The 14,940-nt window shown below is 32.1% G+C and overlaps 1 protein-coding gene across 7 annotated transcripts in view; it reads right to left on the reverse strand.

Moving 5' to 3' along the window:
* Pds5b (PDS5 cohesin associated factor B) overlaps positions 1-14,940 on the reverse strand; it is a 200,021-nt gene that overhangs the window by 63,936 nt on the left and 121,145 nt on the right. For all 7 annotated transcript variants that reach the window (XM_078016128.1, XM_078016127.1, XM_078016129.1 and 4 more), the window contains exons 18-19: positions 13,587-13,692; positions 11,829-11,989 (exon numbers count right to left, since the gene is read on the reverse strand). In XM_078016128.1, the coding sequence (XP_077872254.1) occupies positions 11,829-11,989; positions 13,587-13,692 (267 nt within the window). The remainder of the gene's footprint in view (positions 1-11,828; positions 11,990-13,586; positions 13,693-14,940) is intronic.

The following is a 14,940-nucleotide window of genomic DNA, read 5'->3' on the forward strand; positions in this document are numbered from 1 at the left end:
GTCTTCATGCTACCAGCATCTTAGAAACAAGACAAATGATAATATAAATGTGTTATATCAAATTGTGATAACTACTACAGAGGGAAAAAAAAGAAAAGGAGAGAAAGATAAAAGTGAAGAGGGGAGTGTAAAAGAGAATTTTAAATACAGGCCCCTTCTGATAAATTAATGCTTGAGCAGAATTCTAAGGGAGATGAGGAGCGAAGTCATGTAGCTACCTGGAAGAACACCCATGTATCACATCATTCTACCACTCAAAACCTTACAATGAAGATTGAATAAAGACGGTGCTCTTAACTATTATGCAAACATCACACGGTAAAAGCAATCTTTCTCATTGCCCAATACCAAACCAATATGAAGAATTCAGAGATACAATAACTCATCACAGTTAAAGAGTAGAGTCTCGGGCTGGGGATGTGGCTCAAGCGGTAGCGCTCGCCTGGCATGCGTGTGACCCGGGTTCGATCCTCAGCACCACATACCAACAAAGATGTTGTGTCCACCGAGAACTAAAAAAAATATTAAAAATTTCTCTCTCTCTCTCTCTCTCCTCTCACTCTCTTTAAAAAAAAAGAGTAGAGTCTCACAAGATACCAATACAAAGTACAATTAAAAGGCAAACAAAAAACTGAACAGGAACGTTAATATTTCATATTATATGGAAAAAGAGTTGCTATTCGTAACATAAAAAGCTGTCCAAAAATAGAAAATGAAAAGACCAATAATACCATAGAAAAATGGGCTGGACATGAAAAGGTACAAAGATCATCAAAAGACAATATTAGGGCTGGGAGCTGTGGCTCAATGGTAGAGCACCTGACTGGCATGTGTGAGACACTGGGTTCAGTCCTCAGGACCACATAAAATAAGTAAATAAAATAAATGTACTGGGTCCATCTACAACTAAAACAAAATTCAAAAAAAAATGTGTTAAAGAAAGACAATATTACCTTGAAATATATGAAAAAAATGTTTACTTTCACTCTAATCAAAAATAAGCAAGGAAATTAAAAGTACACCAAGAGAATCGTCTGCTGCAGATGATGTAAATGAAACTGGATTTATTCCCTTGACTTAGCCAGAAAACTAAATATGTTAAAGGTTTCAGGCACTAGACAATAGGCAACAGGTCTTAAAAGATGGCAAACAATTATTACATCTTCCCCAGCTTAATCCTCGGAGACAATTCCCAAGCCACAGTACAAGAAGTAACCAAAGCCAGGCACAGTGGCCCACATGTATAATCCTAGCTACTCAGGAGGCTGAAGCAGGAGGAAGGCAAGTTGAAGGCAATCTCTGTAACCCAGTAGAACCAGTCTTAAAATGAAAAATATAGGGCTGGGGATGTGGCTCAAGCGGTAGCGCTGCCCGGGTTCGATCCTCAGCACCGCATACGAACAAAGACGTTGTGTCCACCGAAAACTAAAAAATAAACATTAAAATTCAAAAAAAATGAAAAATAGAAAGAGCTGGAGGTATAGCATAGTGGTAAACTGCCCCTCAGTTCAATCCTCTGTATCGAAATAATAACAACAATATATTTTTTTAAAGGAGTAACTCAAATAAAGACGGAATTGAGAAAGAGATTGAAATTCAGGTAGAAGGCGGCAGCTCTGACTTCAAGGGTAAACTATCAAAGAACAGGAAGCTACAAAAGAAGACAGTGTGAGTACTAGGAATCCACAGAGGGGTATGCCCAATTTTTGGCTGTAAAATGATCCATGATATATATGAGAAAAAGTTACCCAAGACAAGGAAAATAATGTAGGAATGCAGTAGGACAGAAAATCTCCCCTATCCCAAAGAGACTTGAAAGCTGAAAAAGAACTCTTAGCCCCCGGGAAGAGAAATGGGAACAGAGGTAGACAACAGAATGGTGGGTTAAAATAATCAATGCACAGTATGTATATGTATGAAAATATTACAGTGAATCCCATTAATTTATATATAACATGTTAATAATTATAATCTGTAAAAAGTAATTAAAAAAAAAGAAAATTTTCCTCAACACAGTCAGTTCTGGTAACTCATTTCTACCACCAACAGCATAAAGAACACGAATAACCAAGAGGAAAATTAATCAACAGAAACAGACTTAGAAGTGACACAAATATGGAATTACAAAGACATTAAGACATATCTTATAAATATGTTCAAAGAAATATGTTCCATATGCCCAAGATAGAAATAAGGATAGAAATAAAATATGAGACCAAAATGGAATTAAAAATAAACATAAAAAACACAATATTTTAAATGAAAAATACATGAATGTGATTAAAAGCCAATTATATGCTGCAGAAGAAAAGATATGTGAATTAAGGATGTAGCAACAGACACAATAAAAATGAAATAAGGTCAGGTTTGGCGGCTCACACCTGTAATCCCAGCAACTCAGGAATCCAAGGCAGAAGGCTGGAAAATGCAAAGCCTTCCTCAGCAAATTACTGAGGCCCTAGGCAACTTAGCAAGACCCTGTCTCAAAACTGACCATATCAATAATTATATTAAATGCAATTGGTCTAAATAGTCTAACTGAAAGACCATTGTCAAACTGGACCAAAAACAACCAAGTTAATAACAAAGAAACATAAGTAACAACAACAACAACAACAGTAGCAAAGCCCCAATTAAGATATTTGTAAGAACCCCACCCACTTTAAATATCAAGTCCCAGGAAGAACTAAAAGAGTTTTTAAAAAATAGAAAATAATATGCCATAACAAACACTAATACAAAAGAAAGTAGCAATGGCTATACTATTCTCAAAGATTAGCAGAATAAGGAAGATGACCAAAGTTAAAAAAGAGATACATTTCATAACAATAGTATGTTGAGAATCAGGCACAGTGCTAGTGAAGATGTACAATATATAATCACTATGAATGGGATATAGTAATATCTAGCATAATCATATATGCATTTTACTCTTTGACTTTTTGCAACCACTCTCAAAGATAACTGTCAAAAACAACAAAGGATGTATGCAAAAGGAACATTATAGGATTATTTATAATACCTGAAACAATCCAAATGTCCACAAATAAGAAAATGGTTAAATAAATAAAAATATATCCACAAAACAAATGAGGATCTCTATATTTAAATATGGAACCACCTCCAATATATGTAACTAAAGAAAAGAAAGGTAGAACTGTGTATGGTGTATGTTATAATTTATCAAAAGGGGTATGTGAATACATATTTTCATCTATAGGAAAGAAATAGAAAGGAAAGTTAAGGGATAGTAGACTTCCTAGACTACATTTTGCTTCTTTTAGATTTTTATCAACACTGAATTACTTCACATAATATAAAAATAAAGTTAAAATTTAAAAGAGCAACGTCTTAAAAAATAAAATGAGCCAGGTGCAGTGGTACACATCTGTAATTCCAAGGAATCAGGCGCTGAGGCAAGAGGATTACAAGTTCAAACCAGCCTCACCAACTTAGCAAAAACCCAACTCAAAATTAAAATTTAAAAAAAGGGCTGGGAATGTGGCTTGGCCTGGGTTAAATCCCTGGTACCCCAAAAATAAATAAATAAATATGAATGCAATGAGTATCCATGTAATGGCTTAACTACCCAAAAAAGTATTATTCCAAGTAACTTTAAAGCACAGAAAGAAATTTAACTACAGATGTCTAATGTGATATACCCCACATACAAAGAGAACTACCTAACAAGTAAACAAACATTTTTAGGGATTAAATTGGTGGTGCTATTGCTATACTGAGACTGGTATGAGTAGAATATGGGATAAAGCAAGAGTTAGTATTAAATAAATAAGTATTATTAAATAAATAAGAACATAAAATACACAGTTTTATCCTATGCCATCTTCACACAGGAAAAAGAAAAACAAAATTGATGAGGTTCAGTAGAAAGCCTACAGTGTTAAATTTGAAATACAAGAATCAGGATAAACACACAGTGCATTTTACCTTTCAAAAAATTTTGCGAACTATGTCTTATGAATTTTCCCAGAACCATGTCATACATATTAGCAATTAGTGCCCATAGGACTCACTTTCTGATTTTTTAATGCTATTCCCATGAAAAGGAACCTGGGCTCCTTGGGAAAATAGCCAATTATAGGTTCAGGCTAGACATGTACTAGATAGGCCTGGAATATCCTGTCATACCAAATAGTAAAGAAATTAGAAGAGACAGTAAAGAAATTATAAAGACTACTGGATTGTTCAAAGGGACCCAGGGCCAACTTGAAAAAACTCCCAGGGTTATGACTAGAACAATGTGGGCATCAATCAACGTGTTCATTGGAACTGACTGAAATACAAGTATCTGTAAATTCATGAGTTTAAAATGACACATTCTTTAAAAACCAACACTCTGGTCATCTTTGGAGAACATTAGTTTTTTAACACTATTAAATAAAATAAAAGACTAAAATATTTACCCTGCCTTTCCTAAACAAATGCAACACTGAAAATCAAAACATAGATTAGGAGTTCCTTTTTATGAAAGTATTCAACTATTTAGTGAAGAGGGTAAGACAATGAGAATATCACCACTGGTTACCAAGTATCAATAGATATTTGCATCTGTTGATACTTAGTAACCAAACAAAATACCAAAAACATTCCAGACATTAAACATTATTGTTCTGTGGTTAATTTAGTCAACCAAATTCTCCAGATAAGACCCAAGATGAATCTAATTCAATAATATAAACATCAATATCTTTTCTCAGTAACAAAGAAAAAAAATCATAAGATCACATAAGTAATAAACAACTGTATCTGGGATTTTTTAAGTTGATTATGTGAAACTCTAACTGGGTACAATGTTTTGCATAATCATTTACAGAAAACAAAACAATGAACATAAGGAAGAAAAAATAATTTCATGAATTCTGAAGTACTCAGCAGACCTTAGAAGTAAATGGAAAGTAAATAAAGCAGCTACCTCTACCTTCTCTTTTTCCTATTAGAAGAAATTCCTTATTCCTTAATTAGTTTTCTTTCCACAAATTAAAAAAATATTTTTCCTGATGATAATCATACATGTAGAAAACTCAAAAAAAGAAAACTGAAAAATACATTAAAAGCATGAAGAAAAATCCCCCCAAATCCCAATATTCTGAAATAATATCCAACACTTTTTGGAACATGCTTTTTAAATTTCTCTAGATATATTATTAATGCATAAACATATTATTAAATAAATAAGAACATAAAATACACAATTTAGAAACATCTTTCACCTAACAATGTTGTATAGACCTTTCTATGATGAATTTTGCTTAATATTAACCTTCTCATTGTCAGATACTTCTTGACAGCCAAATAGCTCTTTAGTATATAACTACACCAAAACTAATGTAACTAATATAACCAATCTTATACTCATGAACATTTAGAGTTAAACTCAACAATACCATAAATATTCCTGAGCTAGCAGTTATTTACACACTGTCTCTGAACTTTAAATCTATCCCCTTATAAACTGCTCTGAGACTCTGGAGATATAAATCCACATTTCCCAGACTACTTGGAGAGCTGGCTTCCTCCAAAGAGACATTAGAGCTTCTTTAGGCCTTCTGAGTAATAACTTTACTGCTCTCAGGCCTATCACACCTTGCAGGCAGGTGGGCAATACTGACACAGCTCCTCCACCTCTGAACACCATTTCTTCCCACACCAGCATAGCAGCTACTTACAGCAATTCTTACCTCTGGGTTATCAGTGCAATTTTTTGATCTTTCATCCTCCACACACCTGTGTTAATTTATTTTTGTTTAAAATATCTAGTATAGTTTCTCTCTGTCTGAGAGGATTTTGGCCCACATAATGATTATGTGGTATCTTTTCAAATTATCTCCAGGATAAGTTCCTAAAAGTGAAACTGCAGGGCAAAGACTACACACATTTTACGACTGAATGCATTACCCACGTTCCCAACTCAGAATGGCTGTATCAATATATATTCCCATTCCAGTAAGGACAACATCACTAGAATACTAGCTAAAGCTGGATATATAATTCAATTGTTTTTATTTGTATTTTCTTGTTTACAAACACATTTTCATGACTTGGAAGGCTGAAAAAATTTTCTGTTCTTCCATTTGCTAATATTCCACTGTGAGACTTGTTTGTTATTCCTTCATTAAGAGTTTTTATAAATTGGAGAAATTAAGCTTTTAAAAGTTATACATATTGAAAATAGTTTTCCAGCACATCACTTCAACATCGTTTTAAGATTTTGGCTTTTATCTGAATAGTAGTTCTTCCATACACAACATTAAACAATAAGGGCAGAGAGCCCATTCAGTTCATTTTCAATACCCTCCACTAGGGGATCCATAAATATTTTTAATAAAAAAAATTTTTTTAAATCCCATCCATTAATACTTGATTTATGACTTCATATTAGTGTCCCCTCCCCAAGAAACAAAACTATAGAACCATATTAATATTTTAGTATTCATTTTGTGTATTTAAAATCTTAGACACATTAAGACTTTAGCTGGGATTCACTTGAATATATGTAAAAATCAAGGAAAACAGACTAGATTCGTTTTTCTTTTGAAAACAGCTTCCTAGTTATCTATAGGGCAACCTAATTTTTCCTGACCAATGTTATTTATAATATTAAATATTATACTCCTCATCTACCATTAAAGATTTGCAAATTTTTTGTACGCTTTACTATTAGGTTTTCTAATGCTTCACTATGTTTTCTAAATGGTGATATATAGTTAGTGATATATAAGAAAAGTTTTGGATTTTAACATATTTGTTTTGGCTACCCTGTTTCTAGTAATTTTTCAGTTTATTCTCCTGGATTTTCCAAGAAAAATTATTAGTTTTGTTTTTGACTTTCCAATACTTGTTCCTCTTATTTTCTTATGCAATTACACTGGCTAATATTCAAAAACATTGTTAAATAATCACAGGGATGGTGTTGTTTCTTATCTTGTTCCTGATTTTATGGGAAATATTTCTAATGTTTTACTGTACTGCACTGTACTGGTTTGAGAAATATTCATTATGTTATATTTATTCCTATAAAATTAAATTCAGTTAGTAGTAGACTGATTCTTATTTTTAAATCAGAAGCACTTTCAGCATCTATCAAAATGATTTATGGTATCCCCTTTTTCCTATTTATATAATAAATTATAAACATGAATATGAAGCTTAATAATACCAATCCTCTTGGTATTCCTAGAATAAACTATATCTGGCCACAATATACTCTTATTTTACTACAGTAAAATTCTATTTGCTAAAATTTCACTTACATAGAAATCATTACTAAGATTTGTCTTAGCTTTCTTTTAGGAAAATGTATTTCATTCAGTTTTAGCATCCATGCTTTAAAGAATTGAGTTCTTTTCTTTTTTTAATCCCATATTCTGAACAATTAAAAAGAATCAGAATTCCTGATTTCTCACAGATTTAAAATGAAATCAATCTCTCAATCTCTCTCTCCCTCCCCCCTCCTTTTCTTAGTGCTTTTATTAGAGAATAAATTTTCTCAATTTCTTTTATAATTATACTCTATTAGGTTTTTTCTTCCCCCTCTTAAGGCAATTTTACTTCTTAGCATTATCCTTTAAAATGAAAAAAAAAAAGATAATGCAGTTTTCCAAATGAATTTTCATAGCCATGTTTGAAAGTAAACATTCAAGAGTATTTACGTAGGACATATAGAAATAAGAAGAAAATAAATGGCAAATTTAATGGCATATGCAAACAAATTCCAATGAGAAAGGCATACAAGTGGATAGAAGAAGTGATCTCATAATAAAAAAGGAAAATACATTTTCAGAGCCCTCAATACTTGAAGATGCTTTTCATTTGCCTTTACTTACACACAACTTAGGATGGCAAGGGAATTCTTTAGTTATATTCCTTTTTCTTCAAAACTCTCCAGGTGTTAAATTATTAGTTGAAAAGAATTCAGTCTCATTTCCTTTTGCTGTACATTATCTTTTTTTTTTCTTTATGTCTCATTTCTGGGAACCCACTCCCATAATTCAGTAAATTGTACCAGGTTATTTTCTTAAAATACAAGTACCTGATCTCCAGATTAATTCTAAGAAGTTTATTATTACCATTATTGTTGTTGTTATTGCTATTTTCTTGAATATTTTCATTTCCCATTACTCAGCTTTCTTCTCCAGAAAAACAAATAATGGTTTTTCACTAACTGCAATTCATTCTCTTTAACTGCCTTCATTTTCTGACCATTTTCTCCACATTCTATACAACTTCCTCATGCCCCACTTTTTCTATATTGTTTATTCTATTCTATGCTAGTTATAAAATTATATAATGTAAACATATTTTAGTTCTTCTTAACCTTTGCTTCTTTCCCTTTATTATCTTATTTTTGTTCTCCCTCTTTTTTCCCCCAAATGACATTAGTTGTTTAACTTTCTTGGCAGTTTAAAGCAACTACAATTTTCTTTTTATCTTGAAAAACTCAATTTTCTAAATAGTACTTATTTATCAACAATTTCATGAATGCCAAAATATTTACAAAGATTTTGTTAGCTAATTTGTATTCTGTTAATTATTTTGGGAGTAAGGAAATTGTTTCTGGCTGTGACATTTTAAACGAAAGTGTCTCTCTGCAGACTAGACACTGAATACATCTTTTAAAATTTAACATCAAAGAGTAAGGACATAGGTCAGTGGTAGAGCACTTCCCTCACATGTGTGAGGTCCTGGGTTTGATTCTCAGTACCAGGAAAAATAAATTAATACTAATACTCCTACTCCAGCTATAGTGACTTAATCAGCTAAGTAGCACAGGAAAGGAAGTCAGGACTGTAAGTAGTGAATCTTGTCTCTTGTGTAATTTCTCCCCAAAATTCGTTAAAAAGGACAAGGAATCCTGGCAACTCAGCTGAAATAGAAGGAAGATGGCAAGTTCAAGGCCAGCCTCAGCAACTTAACACTCTCAGCAACTCAGTGAGAGACTGTCTCAAAATAAAAAATAAAAAGGTATAGCTGCAGGTGTAGCTCAGTGTTAAAGTGCTCCTGGCTTCAATCTCAGTACGAAAAAAAAAATTGCCTTAAAAAGATGACAATCAGTTCCATTTGGAATATGGGCTATAAAAGGACTCTTAGTTTTCCTACTTTGGGGTGATTTAAACTCCTGAGAGAAAAGCTGAGTCAGAAGAGAACATCATAATTCACCATCCATTAAAGCACATAATTTTCTCTTTTCCTGTTAATAGTTAAATATTTCCTTCATAGTTCCCTTCTCTTTTTTTTTTAAGAGAGAGAGAGAGAGAGAGAGAGAGAAAGAGAGAGAGAGAATTTTAATATTTACTTTTTAGTTATCAGCGGACACAACATCTTTGTATGTGCTGCTGAAGATCGAAACCGGGCCGCACGCATGCCAGGCGAGCGTGCTATCTCTTGAGCCACATCCCCAGCCCCAAAAGTTCCCTTCTTATTGAACCTTGGATCTTTATTTTTCCAACTAAGAACAACAGACTGGCCTAAGAAAAAATTATTACAATGCCTCTCCTGTATTAATATTACAGGTGAAACCAGGTTTTCCTTATTGCTCTCAAAGCCTATCTCTACCTTATAGTCTCCCCTCTAAATTACCAAATAAGAAGATACCTACTATAAATGCCTTATATACCTGATTTAGGGATATGTATTATTTAATTTAGTCTAAATGGCATACCTGGTGCCAGTTCTTTGTGGTACATTCTACTTAATTATATTTTCCTCTGGTTCTTTTTAATTATTTTGGTCAATTCAAGAGAAGAAAATTTAATGAACATTCACATATTCATCATTTTTCCTCAACATTAACTACCAATTTAATAATTTAAAACACAAAATGTTCATATTTTATCTCCTGGAAGGCATATACAATAAATTACTGAGAATAGTGTAAATACACAGCAAGTATTCAGTATCAGTTAATTCTCTTCATGAGAGACATTTCAAATATACTCAGCATATAAACCAAGTTATTTTAAGTGTTTCAATTCCATATTAAAGCAGCACATTTTAAAATGCCCTTGAGTATTTTAAAATGTCAACCTTTCAACCTTGTTCTTTTAGTTCTCTTAAAAATACATCAATGTTTTCTGTTTTGTTGGGGATTTTTTTGTGAGCACTGGGGATTGATCCTAGAGGCACTTTACCACTGAGCTACATTCCTAGTCCTTTTTTTAAGAGAAGATCTCACTAAGTTGCTTAGGGCCTCACTAAGTTGCAGAGGTGGCCTCACACTTGCAGTTCTACTGCCTCAGCTTTCTAATTCACTGGGATTACAGGAGTGTGGCGTTGTGCCAAAGTCAAACAATGTTTCTTTAAAACACAAAGGATACTAGGAAAGACAATCTAGAATAAAGATAATATAAACCCCCAATGAATAAGTCAAATAAAACTTGTTCAAAGAATAAGAAAGGAAGCCCCAGACCCCCCACCGACAGAGTTGTGAATCTGTTGTAGAGCATTTGCCTAGCATGTATGAGGCACTGGGTTCGATTCTCAGCACTGAATATAAATAAATTAATAAAATAAAGGTCCATCAATATCTAAAAAGATATTTTTTAAAAAGGAACTGTACCATAATGGTTATGTTTTTGTAGGCATGGAGACAACGAACATAAATGTAGTCATGCCCCTGCTCTTGTTAGTTATATGACCCAGAACCAATTGCCTCATTGAACATTAGACTCCTCACTTGGAAGATTAGGATAATAATCATACTTCACTGAATTATTATAAAATTCATATGAGACAGTATATTATGTAGGTATTCCGTAAATGTACATACGACGATGGTAGTGGGGGTCTCTGATCTATCTACAAGAGCCATCATGCCATTCCACAGAAAAACTTACACTCTGAACTCACTTAGAAATTAATAAGGCAGTTCCAAACAATAAGATTTCTCCTTCTTACCACAGAGACTATTATTAGAAAATTTTGGTATATTTCAATTACTATTTAAATAATGCCTTTGTCCTATTTATCAGCAGTTTCTGGAAAGGAATAATAAAATTTATAACTCACTCTTAAGAGCTACCTGCGCCAAAAGTCTTCATGAGGAAAAAGGCAATAGGCAATTCTTCTGCATGAAGAAGCATGCTATCCCAACCACAACTAACTAGAACAGTGGCTAAGCCAGAACCGATGAGGAAGAGGTAAAACCAACCACTGATGACTGTGGCAATATCAGGACCACCTGTCAAAACTTATCTCCAAAAACATGAGGCATGTATAGAAAAATAAGAAGTAACACAGAAAAATTGAACACTTACTCTTTTGGGCTATTACAGAATCTTGAACAATGAAAACTACTATTAGCCCTCGAATAACAACTCAAATTCTACTTCTTAGAAATACTAGAATACAGAAAATATTATACTGCTATTAAGATGAGTATTTGATGCTTCTCTATACCCCTATGTCAAGTAAAACATAGCTTATGAAAATTTTGATCCAGTAGTACACTTAATCACAGAAGAAAATAAAGAGTCCTGCTGAAATTTCTCCCTCTACTTTAAATCAAGTGAATTGTTTATCCCATGCTATAATATGCCAGGGACAGACTTACTATAAAATTCTGTTCATCAAAATCTTTTAAGTAAAACTAATGCTTCATAAAGATGTGGCATGTTTACCTTCCTTTTTCATTACTCTTCTAAAATATCAATCAGTGCTTTCTCCCAGGAAAGGATAATTTCCATTGAACAGCATAGAATAAGGTAACCTGACAATCTTTCCCCAAGATTTCCCAAAAAACTTTAAAAGATTCTAATTATTACTTCAGCAACAATGTGCCCAAAACATTTATCAAAATAAGTTCAACTCACGATCTGATGTGTGGGAAATCCTCTTCAATTTTGCTTCCTGTGTTTTTGAAAATTTGTAGTGCAGCTTCTGCTACTTTTTCATCATCCATTTTCAGACAAGCCAGAAGTGATTCAAATGTTTCAGCAGAATGAAATGAGATAGGATGCGTAAATGAGAGGACCTAGAAAATGAGTCATAAATATCATGTGTAAAACCTTTTTTCATCCTTATAATGCAAATCCAAAATACTAAATATCAGATATAGTACAAATCAAGTCAATACAAAAATAATTATGCTAACAAGAAACTGAAAGCACTATAAATAAAATGATAAACATATGATATATAATAGAAATCTTCATGAAGTCTGCATTACATGTAAAAATAATTTCTTCTAAAATTAAATAGTATGTTAACATAATTCTAGTCAAACTTGATTTTGATTACTGTGTAGGATTATTTGGGTGTGGTGATGAGGGTAGGAAAAAAAGGGACATAAAAAAGAATCCGGTGAAGTATCTTTATTTCTAAATAAAGGAATTAGAAGAGAATAGCTAAGAACATTTTGAAAAAAGTAATTTAGGGAAAGGGTAAAAACTCTGGTGATAGTAAAAGATATTATAAAGTAACAATAACCAAATCAACATAGTAATTACACTGAAAGAAGCATGAAACAGAAGTAAAACAAAAAATAGATCCTAACATAAACTATATTAGATTATAAAGAAGGCACTGGGGGAAAAAAAGAAAATGATCCTGAGAAAACTGTGTAACCACAGGGATAAAATCAAATTTCATACACATGCGTGCGCACGCACGCGCACACACACACACACACACCCATTGAATGTATATGTACACACAAAAATATATATATATTCTTCTCCAAGCATTTTGAAAATTGACCATTCTTTTCAAACCAGTAATGCCCTCCTATTTTCCAAAAGATCTTAATAAATTCATCTTAAGTACTAATATTTATAAGAATAAAATTAGAAAAATCTAAATATCCAACAAGGAATAGTTATCACTGATACTCCCTAATCTGATCACTGTCTAAAAAGAAAATGTTTGCTATTAAGTTTTACTACAAGCCAAGAACTGTGCTAAGAAATTCATGTACACAACTTAATTTAGTTGCCTGTGAGATATTGTTATTATTATTAAAGAGGAAACATACACAAGTAAATATGCTCCAAAACACAGAGCTAGTAAACAGCTAAAATTCAGATCTGCTTTTTGACATTCATATTTTTAAAAAACACTACAAAAATGCTTATACTTTATAAAAAGATACAACATTCAATATTTGATCTAATTTCAACTATATAAATTGCATTTTTTTAAAAAAGTGAAAGGAAACAAAAAACATGAATGTTTATGTATGAAGGGCTTATGAATGTTTTCTTTAGAATTTTATGTTTTTAGCCATGAACTGATACTGATATAATCAGTAAAAGTCAGCAGTATGTTTTATCTAACAAAATAAGAAATGCAATAGAGTTTCAGGAAGAATTTGGTTCATTCTACAAAACTATTAGCACCTGCTTTGCTTACTAATGATATCTTAAATTATACTCCTTATTTTAATGTATTAATACTGAGGTAGATAATAGAATTTAAACCTAAAAACATTCAATTACAAATTAGAATATGCAAATTCTAAATTATCTAAAACAAACAGAAAATTTTATTTTACATAATATAAACTTTAGAGGCAAACCTCAATAACAAGTAACATTTATCTATTAGGCACTTGATTTAAAAAAAATATTTACCTTAAGCAGTTCCAAACCTGCCCTGATAGCTTGATCAGTAGGAACACCCTCATCTTCATCATCTGCTGTTCCATCTATTGATTTGTTCACTTGCTTAATAAGAGCACTAAAGTATACAAAAATCACAAGTCATTCAAGAGCAATATCTAAGAAAACTTCCTCAGTATTATATATACATGTGCCCCATACAAACTTGTTAGAGTGGTTTTTCAAACATTGTTGTAAAACAATCAACTATTTGGCTGCTGCATTTTCAAAGAGCTTCTCTGCTGGGCGTGATGGTACACACCTGTAATCCCAACTACTTGGGAGGACTGCAAGTTCAAGGACAACCTGGGAAGTTTAGCAAGATCCTTCCTGTCTCAAAATGAAAAACTAAAAAGGCTGGAGATGTAGAACATTCAATGGTAAAACACCCTTCAGTTTAATCCTAATATACCCCCACTGTTGCAAAGTAGAAAAAAAAAAGTTATTTTCCATATCCATTCAAATGAGGTCCAAATGTTAACATTATTAGATTTGCTCCTTTAATAATTATCTAAAATTATTAATCCAAATATGCTAAAATAAAATAAAAGGCAACATCAAGCACTTAGATACAGTGTGTTAAGCACAGTTGTTAAGAGCCAGAAAGCACAGGCCTCCTACTAAAAGGTATAAAAATATCTATGTAACAGATACAATAAAACCTCATAAGAACATTTAAAAAAAAAAAGAGCTGCTATAGATCAAAAGGGAAACTTAATGCTTTCAAGTTTTCTTCTAAAAACAGGCCTATGTTACCTTCAAAATAAACACGTAATGGAATTGACAATTAATTACCTAAAATAATCAATCACAACTGATGGGTATTTGTTCTTTCAACAAAATCAAGTAACAAAATGCCAGATCGAATAACACAAAAAACAAATAAGATTTAATTATTCAGTGTTCCATATTTACCAGATAAATGTTTCTTCAAAAATACCATATACTCAAATTTAATATCAAGTTAGGAATCAAGTGTATCTATCACCCTTATAATAATCTCTTAAATTTATCTTTTAAGAGTATGTTCCTGAGGGTGTTTTCTTTTTCATCATTTTCCCTAATTATTCTATTTTCATTATCTTTACTCCAAATAAAAATTTTCAATCTAATTTTTTTTCCATATTTTTAATAGCAAGCTCTCATGTACCTTTAAAAAAAGGTTGGATCTCTATGTCTACCTTGTACAAAAATAATTTCAAGACTAATTATAGATTTTAATGTAAAAAGCAGAACTAGCTAATATGATATCAAAGGCCAAAAGAGAGCAAATAACTTAATATATAACTTAATATTTATTAATGTCAAACACATGTTTAAAAGGCAA

Source organism: Ictidomys tridecemlineatus, chromosome 6 (assembly GCF_052094955.1).
Source record: "Ictidomys tridecemlineatus isolate mIctTri1 chromosome 6, mIctTri1.hap1, whole genome shotgun sequence".
Taxonomy (NCBI): Eukaryota; Metazoa; Chordata; class Mammalia; order Rodentia; family Sciuridae; genus Ictidomys; species Ictidomys tridecemlineatus.